Source organism: Symphalangus syndactylus, chromosome 20 (genome assembly GCF_028878055.3).
Source record: "Symphalangus syndactylus isolate Jambi chromosome 20, NHGRI_mSymSyn1-v2.1_pri, whole genome shotgun sequence".
NCBI lineage: Eukaryota > Metazoa > Chordata > Mammalia > Primates > Hylobatidae > Symphalangus > Symphalangus syndactylus.
The window spans coordinates 49,794,056-49,811,227 of NC_072442.2; the positions used below are offsets into that span (position 1 = coordinate 49,794,056).

Below are 17,172 nucleotides of genomic sequence, written 5' to 3' on the forward strand. Positions count from 1 at the left end.
ATTGTCATTCAAATGCCGTGCTTCAGGAGCAAGCCAAGTTAGAGAGACTTCCAAGGGTGAGCCAGGGAATACTGTCACCTCCAATGGTGTTTCTTTTTATTTTTGAAACAGGATTTCGCTCTGTCACTCAGGCTGGAGTGCAGTGGTGCAATCATGGCTCACTGCAGCCACAACCTCCTGGGGTGAAGCGATCCTCCCACCTCGACCTTCTGAGTAGCTGGGGCTATAGGCATGTGCCACTATCACACCTGGATAATTTTTTCATTTTTTGTAGAGACAGGGTCTTACTATGTTGCCTAGTCTGGTCTCAAACTACTGGGCTCAAGATTTCCTCCACTTCGGCCTCCCGAAGTGCTGGATTACAGGCATGAGCCACCATGCCCAGACATCCAACCGTGTTTCTATGGGAATGTCAGTCTGACACTGAGCCACAGGAGTGAATAAAGAGACAGCAGGAACACAACTGTCCCTTCTCTTTCCCTGTCAGCCACTACCTGCCATTCTGCAACCTCTAGTCCCTGCAAAGGCAAAGGAAGGACCTGAGACAGGACCTGAGACAAAGGAGGGACCTGAAGGACTTGGGGACTGAGGAGGACTTGGCAGAGGAAGGTGGGCTGTACCTACTAGTAAGCAGAATGGGGAGGGGAGATCAGAGGGCCTGGTTTCCTATTTATTCACCCGTCTATCCAACCCCAAGACCCCAGAACATCTATAACCAACCCTCCAGCACTCATACACTCCCCTCCTAGTTCACATCCCTGCCCTTGAGCAGGCTTCTTCTGTTAAGGTCATTCCTCCTGTTCTTTTTGACAAGAAACTCTTTTCTTCCCACCCAAAGGGTACCACAGTGAGACAGAAATCTAGGGGCACATTCTTTACCCTCCTGAGTAAACTCAATTAGGGACTAGGCATTCAACGGTATGGGACGTTCTCAGGCTGGTGGGTGCTAAGTTAGAAGCTGTATGCAATCTCAGCAACATTTGCTGACATAGGCACAAGAGGCTCATAACCACTGAGGGCCCTAGGGTGGTTATCTGAGCAGCTGGCTAAAGCCAAGAGCACACTTACTACTGGGGCAGAAACGCAGCTTGTTTTAAACCCATCACTGGGCACCAGATGCACACACAGGGCTGTTTTTCACAACATGAGTCACGATCATGTGCAAGGCTGACAATCCGAGACTACAGGGCAAGGCCAGCAAAGAGTTCTCCATATGTCAGGCCTTCCAGGGAAACCAGGGGATCAGGGAGATCTGTGTCACGGGGGAAAGCTCAGGCTTCTCTAGATACCACTTCCCTATCCCCATTTTGGCTCTTGACTGGCTATTAACCAATACCCACTCACTACTAGGCTTAAGGCTTAGTTCCTCCCAGGGGTACTTGGATATTTGGTGGCAATCAGTTCTTTTCATAGGGGTGGTGACAGCTTCAGAATTTGGTAATGTCCTTCTGCTTTCCTGTTTATTCCATAACCAGGGGCTCCTCTGGTCTGCAGGCACTTCACAGTGCAGCAGTTCAGGAGGGGGGTGGAGGGCATGGATGGAACACACTGAGGGAATGCAATGCCCACCTCTAGCCTCTGGCACTGCTGGATCTAGGCCACACTTCTCCATTCTAACCTTTTAGTACTTCTGACCTCAAAAAACAAAAGGAAGTTTAAGTCTGTGAACTACCAACGCCTCCATGATTATTAACGGGAGAAAATGAAAACAGACTTTCCCTCGACTTTCTCCAGGAGGAGGGGGGCACCTTCACAAATAGGGCAGAGGCTCTGTGGACTTCCAGCTCAAGAGAGAAGGGTGGGGCCTCTCAAACCAGTTTGGTTTTGTTGTTGGTGGTGGTGTTTTTAGAGATGAGAGTCTTGCTCTGTCACCCAGGCTGGAGTTTGGTGGTGCAATCATAGCTCAGAACTCCTGGGTTCAAGTCATCCTCTCGCCTCAGCAACCCAAGTATCTGGGACTACAGGTGTGCACCAGCACTCCTGGCTCAAGTTGGTTTTGGAATGCATGTAGCAGGGGAGCAGCATCCCATCTGGAGTTCAAGTATGTCCTGCTTTCTTTTTGCACACTGCCAAGAACTGCAGCCCTCTTGCTCAGGGAAGGGCCCCTCTTGCTTAGGGAAGGGCTCGAGATAGACTCTGGGAAAAGAGCAGGGCCAGCCCTACCCATATGCCTTGACCTGGGAACTCAAGCCCTCCATCATTTCCAAAAACGGGGAGAGGCAGAGTGAGCTCTAGGTTGGCTGCTGACACTGCATCTCCCAACACAGAGGGTTACTGCTACTTATTGTCTGCTGCTATAGAACTGGCCAGCAGAAGCACATTCAACCCTCAAACTACCTCAGAAACACAAACAGGCTGACACCTGTCAACAGAGCCCTCCCCCAAAATCTGCCTTGAAATCCACCCTTCTGGCTCAGAAGGCAGCCCCTCCTTCCTCTTTCTCAGGAGCTGGGGAAGAAGGGACACTGGCCCACAGACAGCAGCCAGAGCTTGACAAGGCCAGGAAAAGCTCTGTTCTTTACCCAAAGGAACAACAGAAATCAACCTGAAGCTCCTCTATGCCCATATTTTCCTTCTAATCTAGTTTACCATAGGTCACAGTTTCTTAATCTAGAGTCCTTGAACTTTCTGAAATAATGGGCAAAATTTTGTGTCAACATGTTTTTCTAGTGAAAGGATCTGATAGGCTTCTGCTTCTCAAAAATATCTCTGATCCATACAGCTTCAGGGCTACTGACTTAAGCTATTGACAGTGTTCAGTGAAGATTTGGGATCCAAAGTGACTCTTCTTGGCTGGGTCTTCATTGGGTCAAAAACTTAATTTTAAAGAACCTCAAGATCCTCAATAAGGTCTCCTGGTTGGCAAATGAGTCATTTAATGACAGGCACACTTAAACAGTTCAAACTCACTTCCAACTGGGCCTGGATTAGCACCAGAGTGTTTCTTCAGGAAAGAGAGAGCCCAAAATAAAGTGCCATCTGGCCAAAAAGTAAAGGTCAAACACAGACACATTTAAAGTGCAGTGCTAACTTTCCCAGCTTGAGAGGGAGCACAGCCTGGGAAAGAGGCCTTAAGTAGTCTGGTGTTTTCCTCAGTCAGTATACTAAGAGGCCTTAAGTAGTCTAGTATTTTCTTCAGTGAGAACACTAAGAGGCCTTAAGTAATCTGTATTTTCCTCAGAGGATATACCATGTGGCCTAGACTGCTGTGGGGGCTAGGTGGGCTCTGGATGTACAATTTAAGTTTATTTCCAGCTTAAAAATAACAATTATATAAGACGAATCAGTTATAAGAGCTCACATTTTCCCAAACTAAATTCTGGATTATCACCTAGAGTGGATAACAACGAGGGCAACACAAGAAAATGAGTAAATATTAATGTTCACTAAGCCCCCAGATGTAGTTAATCATAAGGTCAGTCTGTGATCAAGGTCAGATGTGCTGGTTGAGAACGTACTACCCTCATATTCTATATGCTTAAACCAAGTTATTTTTCACTTAGGACATAAGGGTACAAAATTTCCAGAAATGAAGAAGTATAGAGGATTAGAAGCCTCTTGTGTGGAAAGTGATACCTTTATTTTGCTGAGTTTCATTTGGATCTTCTTAGACACCAGATCAGACCAGTATTTCTCTCCTAAGAAGTCCCAAAATATTCTTCCAAGCAAGGCATTCACCCAGGCTTCCTGTTCTTCCTCCTCAGAGGGTGGAACTTCTGGCAACTGGCAAAAGAAAAGGGACCAAAATTAGCTAGAAAGCAACTGGAGAATAAGACAGGTGCTTATTTTTATAAAGTCACTGAAGGTCCCTCCTTATAGAAACAGGAGACCACACAAGTCATACTCCTTCCCTATAAATTACAAGTCCCACATTATATTGGTCACTAGGAAAGGGGAGAAACGAAAGCTGCCATCACAGCTAAAACCTTCTCTTTGTCTGTTTTCTTTTTCTACCAGTCTTCCTGTAAACCAGCTAATATTTCATACAATTAGCTTAGCCAAACTGCTCTGCCTCCAAATTAGCTTGCTATCAACATTATGCATCAGTGACACATCTGATAAAATGCCTGCCCATCTTTCTTCAAGCTAAGGCTTGGACGTGTAATTGTCAAGCTGGTGCTCATCCAGGCAGACGCCACAGTTCCCCAATGGCCAGGACTCAAGTTCAGCCTGAACCCTGTGAGGTCAAAATACTCCCGGGATGCTTAAAAATACTGATGCCTGGATCCTACCCCCAGAGTCACTGATTTCAGTGGGCATCAGGAGTTTCAGACGCTCCCTTGGTAATGTAATGAACAGGCAAGACGAAGAATCACAGATCTGGATTAGAGAGAGCTGCTCTCAGGGCTCACATGAAACATCTACAGCTGTTCTCACCAATCTCCGCCCAGTGAAATACCCTGATCCTTACTTCCATTTGATACAATCCATCTGAAGCATCTGCTGTGGCCAATGTGTGAGGTGGGGAAGAAAGTAAACCCGAGTCTCCGATTTCCTTGGCTAATCATTAGACTATGCACTCTGGCCTGGAGGAGGTCAGGGATGGAGATAAAGAAGGGGTAAACAGCAGCATCCACAGACGGTGTTGTAAGGTTTATGTGGTTGGTGCAGGCATGGGCTGAGAACTCAGTAATGTAGCAGCTGTCCACTGACCACATGCCAGCCCTATGGGCACATTCCTGTCTCAGGTCCACTCATGTCTCACAATACCCTGGAAAGACAGGAACTTTACTTCCATTTTAGAAATGAGTGCGGTGCCTGACACAGAGTCCCGTTCTCCCATCCTCTATCTGCTCTGTCCTGTGTGTGGCGGTGGGGGTGGGGGAAGGGTAGCTGGCCCCCTGATATGGCAGACATTTTCCTGTGCTGAGGTCTCTAATTAGACTGTAGCCTTGCAGACACAGTGAGCTTTGGAAAGCAAAGATGAAAAGATTTAGAAATGCAGAATCATTCCCCCTTTCCCCTCCCTCTATGGCTTCTATAAGTGCATCTGTTCTGCCCTCATGGGCTGGCTGCAGCTATAACACACACCAGACACTCTCATCACCTCCACGCTTTGTGCTTGTGCATTCATGCCAGTGCTATCCATTCTGAGCAGCTGTGACTGTGCCCACATTGAAGCTGTGTGCCTGGGTCAGTGGTATGGTGCACACGTTGTTGCTTGGTGTGTATGGATTTGAACCTGCAGATCCAATTGTTAGTGAGTACTCCCAAGGTCTACAGCACATAGCTCCGTGCACTCATTCTGAAGTTTGGTGTTCACCAGTCACTGGGCTGTGCCTGAGCCAGCACACTGCTCAGTCCCACCCCTCTGCTAGTCTTGCTGAGAGGTGAGGCCAGCTGGACTTCCTGGGTTGGGTGGGGACTGAAAAATTTTCTGTCTTACAAGAGGACTGTAAAAACGCACCAATCAGCACTCTGTAGCTAGCAAGAGGATTGTAAAATGCACCAATCAGTGCCCTGTAAAACGCAGCAATCAGCGCTCTGTAAAATGTACCAATCAGCACTCTGTAAAATGCACCAATCAGCAGGATCCTAAAAGCAGCCAATCGCAGAGAGGACTGAAAAAAGGGCATTCTGATAGGACAAAAACAGAACATGGGAGGGGACAATAAGGGAATGAAAACTGGCCACCCCAGCCAGCAGCGGCAGCAACCCGCTTGGGTGCCCTTACACGCTGTGGAAGCTTTGTCCTTCTGCTCTTCACAATAAACCTTCCTACTGCTCACTCTTTGGGTCCGTGCCACCTTTAAGAGCTGTAACACTAACCGCGAAGGTCCATGACTTCATTCTTGAAGTCAGGGAGACCACGAACCCACCAGCAGGAACCAACTCCAGATACACTGCCACAGCCTGTGCTCTCTCTTTCTGGGGGCCTAGGGTTCGCTTACATTTTTCAATCACATGTCACTGCATGACTTTATATTCTACAGGAGTCCTTTACATTTGAGTTTTCAAAGGTCTCCCTTATGAACGTTGGTGAGTCTCATTTAAAAAAAAAAAAAAGGTTCAAAAAAGAAGGCATGCTGGTCAGCCCATTTCAGAAGACATGGATCTGCCTCACCCTTCTTAATGGACATGGATTATTCTATCTGGGCTTTTCTAGTGCTGTGACGTTTTCTGTCATTAACCAAGACATTTTCCACCACTAGGTCCTGGATGGAAGGGCAAGAGTCTGCAGCGGTGAATGCTTGGCCATGCTACAACTTGCACTGTTTTTTTGAATCCCTTTTCTCTCTGACTGAACATCTCCTTCCCAGCCCCAAGGGTAACTCGTTCAGCTTTTCTGAGGTTACTGTCTTTGAGTCCCATCCGATTATTTATACAGACTTCTGCATAAACACTCATCCAAGGGCAATGATCACCCGGCCCCTCAGACAGTATTAAGTTGCTGCCCACGTAAGACACCACGTGTCTTATTTGAGATTTGTAGGTTACACAAGAGAGTAAGTTACTTTTTCCCTTACCTAGAGGGAGCATCTACTTTTTATTAGCCTTTCTTTACAACCCTAGTTACTCACAGGAAACAGTTTTAGCACAAAATAGCAAGAAACAAAGGCTATTTCACAATGTATGTCCAAGCCAATGGCATATGATGTGGTAAACAAATTTCTGAAATAACCGACAAGCAGGTTGTTTTTTCAACAGTTCCTTTTTCCAAAGCAAGCTTCTCTCCACAGACTCATTGGGAACAAAGAAAAATTCCAGAGCAGAACATCGATAATGCATCAAAGAAGCTTTATGAGCAAAACCTAGATTCAACAGCCTGCTAGGAAGGCCCAACGAATGTCATAAAAATTTAAGAGCTTAAAGAATCAATGTGCATACATTTCCCAATATCGCCATTTGGCAATAGGATTAAATGTGTGGAGGATATTCATTTTGCCATCTCAACTGTATAAACACGCTAAGAAATGGTAACTTTCCAAAAATGGCTTCCAAGTAAGTGTAGAGAAAATTCAATGGTTTGAAGCTGAAGCAAGCCCATCAAAACTGCGTCGCTCTTGGGATATATGTTATTTAAAACTAACCTCTAAAACTAAAGTAGGACAGATTTACTGAAGTCTGTGGTGTAACATTTCCTATTACAAATGGCCAGGAGGCCAGCCCAGTTTTTCTGTTACAAAGAGTGTGTAGTGCCCCCACTCCTTTTTGGCTGCACCCAGTGAACCGCCAGGGGGCTTGCACGAGGGACTGTGTGGTCCAGGAGATGACACAGCAGAGGACCCTACCCCTGTGTGTTTGTTTCCCTTGATTATAAAAACAATGTATATTCACTGTAGAAAACACCCATAATCCCGCTACTCAGATTTAAAATATTTTAAACATTATTTAAGACATTTTTACTATATTTTCTTTCAGTCTCTTTTCAGTGTATATATACATTTAAGAATATAGAACTTTTAAAAAGCAAAATTAGGCTGGGCGTGGTGGCTCATGCCTGTAATCCCAGCACTTTGGGAGGCCGAGATGGGCAAATCACGGAGTCAAGAGATTGAGACCATCCTGGCCAACATGGTGAAATCCCGTCTCTACCAAAAATACGAAAATTAGCCGTGCGTGGTGGTGCATGCCTATAGTCCCAGCTAGTTAGGAGGCTGAGGCAAGAGAATCCCTTGAGCCTAGGAGGCAGAGGTTGCAGTGGGCCGAGACCGTGCCACTGTACTCCACCCTGGCAACAGAGCAAGACTCTGTCTCAAAAAAAAAAAAAAAAAAGGCAAAATTAGATCTGGCTACATGGTTTTGTATTCTCTTTTTTTGAGAAGGAGTCTCGCTCTGTCACCCAGGCTGGAGTGCAGTGGCGTGATCTCGGCTCACTGCAAGCTCCGCCTCCCGGGTTCAAGGGAGGCTACCTCAGCCTCCCAAGTAGCTGGTATTACAGGCATTCACCACCACGCCCGGCTAATTTTTTGTATTTTTAGTAGAGATGGGGCTTCTCCATGGTGGTCAGGCTGGTCTCAAATTCCCAACCTCAGGTGATCTGCCTGCCTCGGCCTCCCAAAATGCTGAGATTACAGGCGTGAGCCACCGTGCCTGGCTGGTTTTGTATTTTTTTGTTTTACAGTTTTACTTAGATGTAATTCATAGATCATAACAATTCGTCCATCTAAAGAGCACCCTTCCATAGCTGCTGTGGAAAACAGTATTGTGGTTCCTTAAACAATTTAAACAGAATCACCCTTAAGATGCACTAATTTCACTTCTGGCTATATACCCCAACAAATTGAAAGCAGGATCTCAAAACAAGATATGTGTACACTGATGTTCAGAGCAGCATCATTCACAATAGCTAAAATGTGGAAGCAAGCCAAGCACCCACAGATGGAGGAATGGATAAGCAAAATGGGGAACACACACAATGGAGCATGATCAGCTCAAAAAGGAAGGTGATTCTGACTTATGCTACCACATGGATGAATCTTGAGGGCATTAGGCTAAGTGAAATCAGTCAGTTACAAAAAGACAAATACTGTATAATTCTACTTACATGAGGTACTTAGGATAGTCAAAATCCGAGAGACAGGGAATGGTGGTTGCCAGGGGCTAGGAGGAGGGGACAGGGGGGTTACTGTTTAATGAGTGTAGAGTTTCAATTATAGAAGTTGAAGAGAATGGTGGTGATCAATGCATAACATTATGAATGAACTATACATTTTAAAATGATTAAGATGGCAAACTTTATGTCTATGTATTTTACCACAAAAATATTTTTTAAAAATAGAGTACAATCCAATAGTTTTCAGTATATTGAGAGTTGTGTAGCTATCACCACAGTCAATTTTAGAACATTTTCATCACCCCCCAAATAAACCCTGTACCCATTAGCAGTCACTTCCTATTCCTCCCCATCCCCCTGCCCACCAGTCTAGGAAACAACTAGTTTGTCTCTATGAATTTGCCTGTTCCAAATATTTCCTATAAATGAAGTCATACAATGTGTTCTTTTGTGACTGACTCCCTTCACTAATGTTTTCAAAGTGTATCCGTGTTGTAGCAGTGCCTCCTTTTTATTGCATAATAAACTTATTTTTATCACATAATAGTATTATCATCTATACATATACCACACTTTATCCACTCACCAGTTAATGGAAATATGGGTTGTTTGCCACTTTTGTTTTGTTTTTTTAAACAGAGTCTTGCTGTGTCATCCAGGCTAGAGTGCAGTGGCGTGATCTCGGCTCACCTCAACCTATGCCTGCTGAGTTCAAGTCATTCTTGTGCCTCAACCTCCTGAGTAGCTGGGACTACAGGCGTGCACTACTATGCCCGGCTAATTTTTGTCTTTTTAGTAGAGATGGGGTTTCGCCATATTGGCCAGGCTGGTCTCGAACTCCTGGCCTCAAGTGATCCGCCCACCTTAGCCTTCCAAAGTGCTGGGCTTACAGGCGCAAGCCACTGTGCCCCACCATTTTCCACTTTTGGCTATTGTGAGTAATGCCACTATAAATATTTGCATACAAGTGTTTGTATAAACATGTATTTTCTTTTTTTTTTTTTTTTTTTGAGACGGAGTCTTTCTCTGTCCCCCTGGCTGGAGTGCAGTGGCGCGATCTCGGCTCACTGCAAGCTCCACCTCCCGGGTTCACGCCATTCTCCTGCCTCAGCCTCCCAAGTAGCTGGGACTACAGGCGCCTGCCAACACGCCCGGCTAATTTTTTTTTTTTTTGTATTTTTAGTAGAGATGGGGTTTCACCGTGTTAGCCAGGATGGTCTCGATCTCCTGACCTTGTGATCCGCCCACCTCGGCCTCCCAAAGTGCTGGGATTACAGGCTTGAGCCACCGCGCCCGGCTAAACATGTATTTTCATTTCTCTTGGATATTTATCTAGGAGTGGAAGTGCTGGCTCATATGGTGATCTGTTTAACTTTTTGAGGAAATACCAAACTATTTCCCACAGTGGCCGGACCATTTTACATTCCTGCCAGCAATGTATGAGGACTCCAGTTTCTTTCTTTCTTTCTTCCTTTCTTCCTTCCTTCCTTCCCTCCGTCCCTCCCTCCCTCTCTCTCTCTCTCTCTCTCTGTTTCTTTTTTGAGGCAGAGTCTCACTCTGTCGTCCAGGCTGGAGTGAAGTGGCGTGATTTCGGCTCCCTGCAACCTCTGCCTCCCAGGTTCAAGTGATTCTCATGCCTCAGCCTCTCCAGTAGTTGGGATTACAGGCATGCGCCACCATGCCTGGCTAATTTTTTGTATTTTTAGTAGAGATGGAATTTCGCCATATTGCCAGGCTGGCCTCAGGCAGTCCACCAACCTCGGCCTCCCAAAGTGTTAGGATTATAGGCGTGAGCCACCGCGCCCAGCCGAGGATTCAAATTTCTCTGCATCCTCACTAATACTTGTTATCATCTATCTTTTTAAAAATTTTTATTATTTATTTATTTGGTAGAGATGGAGTTTTGTCATCTTGCCCAGGCTGGTCTCAAACTCCTGAGCTCAAGTGATCCATTCGCCTCAGCCTCCTAAAGTGATGGGATTACAAGTGTGAGCCACCACCATGCCTGGCCATCATTTCCCTTTCTCATTGTAGCCATCTGGGTGGGTGTGAAGTGACATCTGACTGTGGTTTTGATTCACATTTCCTTGATGACTAATGATACTGAGCATCTTTTCATGTGCTTGCTTATTTGGGCATTAGTGTATCTTCTTTGGAGAAATGTCTATTCAGATCCTTTACCCTTTTTTTTTTTTTGAGACAGGGTCTTGCTGTGTTGCTCAGGCTGGAGTGCAGTGGTGCATTCACTAATCACTGCAGCTCTGACCTCCCTGACTCAAGCAATTCTCCTGATTTAGCCTTCTGAGTAGCTGGGACTGCAGACACATGCCACTATGTCTGGCTAATTTTTATTTTCTTCTTTTTTGTAGAGATGGAGTCTCAATATGTTGCCCAGGCTGGTCTTGAACTCCTGAGCTCAAGTGATCCTCCTGCCTTGGCCTCCCAAAGTGCTCAGATAACAGGCGTGAGCCACTGCACCCAGCCCCATTTCTTAATCTGGTTATTTATCTCTTTGTTATTGAGTTGTAAGAGTCCTTTATACATTTCTAGGTAGCAGTCCTTTATATTTCTAGGTACCAGACCATTATCAGATAAATGACTTGTAAACATTTTCTCCCATCTTGTGGGTTATCTTTTCACTTTCTTGATGGTATTGTTGGCAGCACAAAAGTTTTTAATTTTGATGAAGTCCAATTTACCTATCTTTTCTTTGGTTGCTTATGCTTTTAGTATCTTAGCTGAGAAGGTTTACCGAACCCGAGTCACAAATTTTACTTCTGTTTTGAGACTTTTATGGTTTTAGCTCTTACATTGAGGTCTATGATCATTTTGAGTTAATTTTTATGTATGGTGTGAGGTAGAGGGCCAACTCCATTCTCTTGCCCGTAGATACCCAGTTGTTCCTGCATCATTTGTTGAAGAGACTATTTTTTCTCTCCACTGATTTGTTTTAGCACTCGTCTGTATTCTTTTTAAAATTTATTTTCAAATTGGATATATAGCCTCATTTTTTTACTTAGTGCAACATAAACATTTTCCAATTCAACTTCTAAGTGTTTACAAAGCCTACTTTGTGGGGGCAGCAAGGGAAGCCCTGGAAAACTATTCTGACAGTTACAGACTTCCTGGTTTCTATTTGACTCCTATTTGGTTTGTAACATTCTCATCTTCTGATAACACCAAACAGGTAATAATATCTTGTAATCCAGTTTATAGATATGAGATGATGAGCACGACTAGTAGTAATAAGGACAGGACTCTCCATACCGGGGTGGCATATGTTAATATTATCTCTAACATTTTTAAAACTGTCTGTTGAAATGGAGAGTGGAAGTGCCTTATGCAACCTGAACACCAGAGCCTCACTACTGGAGGACAGGCACCATGGCCTCTCTCCCGGGCAGGCAATGCAGGGCACACAGAACCAGCAGCCTCCCTGGACTCATACCCCTGAGCAAATCTGCAGCCGATCTGTGGGGTCTCTCTTCCTGATGTACCCATGCTGGAAGTAGTACCATTGCACTTTCAGATATTTTTTTAAAAAGCCGGGCGCAGTGGCTCACGCTTGTAATCCCAGCACTTTGGGAGGCCGAGGCGGGCGGATCACGAGGTCAGGAGATCGAGACCACGGTGAAACCCCGTCTCTACTAAAAATACAAAAAATTAGCCGGGTGTGGTGGCGGGCGCCTGTAGTCCCAGCTACTCGGAGAGGCTGAGGCAGGAGAATGGCGTGAACCCGGGAGGCAGAGCTTGCAGTGAGCCAAGACTGCGCCACTGCACTCCAGCCTGGGCGACAGAGCAAGACACCATCTCAAAAAAAAAAAAAAGAGTTTCCTTGTTTCCTGAATTAAATCCCCTCCGAAACCAGGCACTAAACATTTGGAAAACTAGGCCCTTGCCCCCCAGAATAGTGATATTTTCTAATTCAAATTTTCAGCGCCACTGCACTCCAGTCTGGGTGACACAGAGCGAGACTCCGTCTAAAAAAAAAAAAAAAAAAATTTCATCAGAGGCCAGGCACAGTGGCTCACGCTGTAATCCCACCACTTTGGGTGGCCGAGAAGAGTGGATCACCAGAGGTCAGGAGTTCAAGACCAGCCTGGCCAACATTGTGAAACTCCGTCTTTACTAAAAATACAAAATTAGCCGGACGTGGTAGCGTGTGACTGTAGTCCTGGCTACTCGGGAGGCTGAGGCAGAAGAATCACTTGAACCCGGGAGGCGGAGATGGCAGTGAGCCAAGATCACGCCATTGCACTCCAGCCTGGGGAAAAAGAGCAAAACTCCGTCTCAAAAAAAAAAAAAAAGTCATCAGACTTAGAAGAGGGAAAAAAAATGTCGGGGTGCACAAAGGGTAAGTGCCAGGTGGCTGGAACAAGAGAACCCCTGACAGCAATGCTGGGCTGTGACATCAGGGACCCCAGTGAACATAGCATACAATATGCACATGTAACACAAACCAAGGAAACAAAGCTCTAAAATCAGGTTTGTTTTTTAATTTGGGGAAATCTTTCAAAAAGGAAGCATTTTATTGGATAATTTTCTTACATCAGTGCACAATTCTCCTCTTGATTTTCCTGAGTCTGATGAGAGTCCAGACAGCTGACAGCCTAGCATTTGGAGGGAGGTGAAATTCACCAGTGGTAAACAGGACCATTTGTAGAAAAGTTTTATATCACTGCACTCTTGCCTAGAGGGAGGTCTGCTACCCACTAAAGCCGGTGACTCAGTGCAGAGGTAGTGGGTTGCAGGCCAGCAGAGGTATATGGTCTTTTATTGCCCTGACAAATTCAAACAGATCAGGTGAGTGACCTCTTCCACACTGAAGAGGATCAACGGATAAAGAGCAATGGCTTGCTTCTCATTAAGAACAGAAATACACATGGTCATTGTAAGAGGTCAAACACAGCCAAGGGTGGTGGCTCACGCCTGTAATCTCAGCACTTTGGGAGGCTGAGGCAGGTGGATCTCTTGAGCTCAGGAGTTCAAGACCAGACTGGGCAACATGGTGAAACCCCATCTCTACACAAAATACAAAAATTACCTGGGCATGGTGGCACACACCTGTAGTTCTAGCTACTTGGGAGGCTGAGCCCAGGAGGGTGGGAGGATCACTTGAGCCCAGGAGGTCGAGGTTGCAGTGAGCCGTGTTCACGACACTGCACTCCAGCCTGGGCAACACAGCGAGACCTTGTCTCAAAAAAAAGAGGTCAAACACCTGGATGTGAAAGAGAGGCTAAGTGTCCCCCAGGCAGAGACTGTGACTCTGAATAGTGTGCAAAGTAGAGGCAGGAGGCCTCAGGCCAAGCAGGCTTTCAGAATAACCCAGCAAAATAGTCTCAGCGAGCCAAGAGGTCCCCGGGGTCTCAGATCAGGTTTTGCACACTCCATCACTTAGCAACTGTGTGACTAGGCTACCTAACTTCATCAAGCCTCAGTTTCTCCACTTACAAAATGGAGACAATCCTGTCTAGTTTGCAGGACTGTTCAAGACAGCAGAGTAATTCTACTAAAGTGCCTAACAGAGCCTGGCATCTGGCAGCTTACAGGAGTTATCTTATCAGAGATCATCCTAAGTCCATGTCCGGTTACACTTTGTAAAGAATGTTCATGGTGAATCTTCAAAAGCACTGGGCATAGCCGAGGAGACTGAGAATTTGAAAATACAATGGTTATGGAGGAATGAGACCTGAATCACCAGTGATTCTGTAACAACCCCTAGTGATCACCCAGTTGCTCAGGTCAAAGTGCAAATCTTGGCCTCTGCGTTCTCTCACATCAGCAAATCCAGCCAGCGCCTCCTGCCACGCACACCCCAGCCCAGCCTCTCCTCACCACCTACTGTCACTACCTTCACGTTGGTCCAGCCTTCACTATGACAGTCGCCTCCCACTCCTTCTTTCCCTCTACAGCCAGTTCTCCACCAAGAGCCACTTATCTTTTTATACTTAGATCAGTCAACATCATACCATGCTCAGAACCCTCCCATGGCCTCCCATCCCTCCCTCACCTCAGAACAAAGCCAAGGTCCCTGCTGATCCTCCAGCCTCCCTACCTCCCCCTTTCCCTTGCTCACTGTCCAGCCAGGCCTCCTTGCTGTTCCTCAAATATTCTAAGCACATGCCTGCAGCGGGCCCTTGGGTTGCTGCTTTTCCCACCTGGAGTGCTCCTCCCACACCCATCACCGTGGCTCACTCCCCCTGTGACCAACAGGTCTGTGCCCAAAACTCACCTCCTCAAAGAGGCCCTTCCTGACCACCCATCCAAAATAGCAGAGAAAAACAGTACAAACTTTTTAAAATTAAAAATAAATAAATAAATAAATAAATAAATAAATAAAATAGTTCTGGCCACTTTCCCTCCTCCCTTATCTGACTTTATTTTCATTCTTCCCACCACCTGATGCTTATTTCTTGCTGTCTTCCTGAGTAGATTACAAGTTCCCCAAAGGCAGGGTCCTTCTCTGTCTTGTGTACCACTGTTATCCCAGTGCCCAGAACAGGACTTCGGAGCACTTATGCATGAAGAAATGTGTCTAAGTCGAAAAGTGAAAAAGGTCCGGCCCAGCAGCCAGCTTTACCTTCTTCCCAGCTGTGGGACTGCTCTCCGCACTCTGCAGGGGGCTCCTCTGGGGGCTTCGGCTTTCCTGGGGGACACACCTGCCCATGTACACGCTGTAGTCAAGAAGCATCTTCTGCCGCACACTGCCTGACAGCTCCTTCTGCTTTGGCTGCGACATGATCTCCTCCACACTGCCTTTGCTGCTGCTGCGGCTGTGGGTCAGGTGCCCGGACGGACTGTTGTGTCTGCTGTGTGCAGGCAAAAGCCCTGGAGCCAAGAAGAGGGGGCTATTCACACAATGAAGAAAACGACTGCAAAGTAAGCGGACTCCTGAGAAAAGCAGCTACAATGCTATCAAATGACTGTTTAAAAATATTTATAAGGGGCTGGGCGTGGTGGCTCACGCCTGTAATCCCAGCACTTTGGGAGGCCAAGGCGGGCGGATCACGAGGTCAGGAGATCGAGACCATCCTGGCTAACATGGTGAAACCCCATCTCTACTAAAAATACAAAAAATTAGCCAGGCGTGGTGGTGGGCGCCAGTAGTCTCAGCTACTCGGGAGGCTGAGGCAGGAGAATGGTGTGAACCCAGGAGGCGGAGCTTGCAGTGAGCCAAGATCACGCCACTGCACTCCAGTCTGGGCGACAGAGAGAGACTCTGTTTCAAAAAAAAAAAAATTTATAAGGTTATTTCCCACCCTGAAAAGTACCTTTTTCTCTAAGGTAATTTTTAAGAACAGTTTTTATTCCTCTCCAAGATAATTAGAGTAACGGGAGTGAAGAAATACAGTTGGTAGGTACTATTCTCTTTTCTCCTGATGATCTTTTAGGAAAAGATCAAATATAGGACCAACACATCCCAAGTAGTGGTGAATTTGTCAGTGCTATCAGGGGTAAATGGAAAGTGGGTAGAGAGCTAATTAATTGTTCATCCACAAGCTCACAGCAATTCCAAAGATGTCATCTTTCATTCGACAAATTATGCATCAAGCACTTTCAAGCACACCATGCTAAAAAGAAGAAGACATAATCCCTGCCCTTGAACTCACGCACCTAAGCAGATAAATCACAATCTTCTGTAACAAGTGTCATAATTGTAGCACGACTAAGGGACTCTCTGGGCAAAAAGAAGGGGGTGACTACCTTTGCCCAAGAGACTGGAGTGGTGCTTACCCTAGCTGACTTTCACAGCAGTGACATCTACGCTGTATCTTGAGGGAATAGTTGCCATTTTCCTGGCCCAGGTGGGGAAGAGTATTCCAGGTAGAGGAAGCAGCATATGCAAAAAGCAGTGACAGAGCACAGTATGTTTGGAGGCCAGTGAGAGATTCAGTGAAGTTCTAAGCATAGTACAGGGGGCAGAGGGTAGGAAATGAGGATGGAGAGATTAGCCAGGAACAGACTGCAAAGTGCCTCAAAAGCCAACCTTGGATTTAACATTGACCCTGTTGCACCAGAGAGGTTTTAAGCATGGGATGTGCCTGATGCTAACAATTTTATTTAGATTTACTCTGATGGCCAGGTGAAATGTAAAGTGGTTAAAATCAAACCAGGCTGGGCGCGGTGGCTCATGCCTGTAATCTTGGCACTTTGGGAGGCTGAGACGGGTGAATCACTTGAGGTCAGGAGTTCGAGACCAGCCTGGCCAACATGGTGAAACCCCGTCTCTACTAAAAATACAAAACATTAGCCTGGCACGGTGGCCCGTACCTGTAGTCCTAGCTACTGGGGAGGCAGAGGCAGGAGAATCACTTGAACCTGGGAGGCAGAGGTTGCAGCGAGCCAAGAGCCACTGCACTCCAGCTTGGGCAATAGAGCAAGACTCTGTCTCAAAAAAAAAAGAAAAGAAAAGAAAAAAGAAATCAAAAAATCAAATCAAACCATTTTCTTCTTGAGAGGCTCCAACCATCAGAACCATAATTCCCCAGAGCCTCACAAAGGGTCATGCAAGCCATTTCTTAATTTAAATTTTAGCCAAATAATTTCCAGCACTTCAATATTTAGTATTTTACACTGCATAACTAGAAAAATACATTTTTTGTAATTTTTATTATCCTTATACCATTTTCATGTTTAGCATTATTTAACTGCTAGGATAAAAGCTACACCAAAAA

General features: G+C 45.8%; 1 protein-coding gene across 5 annotated transcripts in view; it reads right to left on the reverse strand.

Annotated features, from left to right (window-relative positions):
* The window catches only part of TEX2 (testis expressed 2), a 120,441-nt gene that overhangs the window by 26,875 nt on the left and 76,394 nt on the right, over positions 1-17,172 (reverse strand). For all 5 annotated transcript variants that reach the window (XM_055255854.2, XM_055255858.2, XM_055255856.2 and 2 more), the window contains exons 5-6: positions 15,078-15,325; positions 3,577-3,723 (exon numbers count right to left, since the gene is read on the reverse strand). In XM_055255854.2, coding sequence (XP_055111829.1) covers positions 3,577-3,723; positions 15,078-15,325 — 395 coding nt within the window. The remainder of the gene's footprint in view (positions 1-3,576; positions 3,724-15,077; positions 15,326-17,172) is intronic.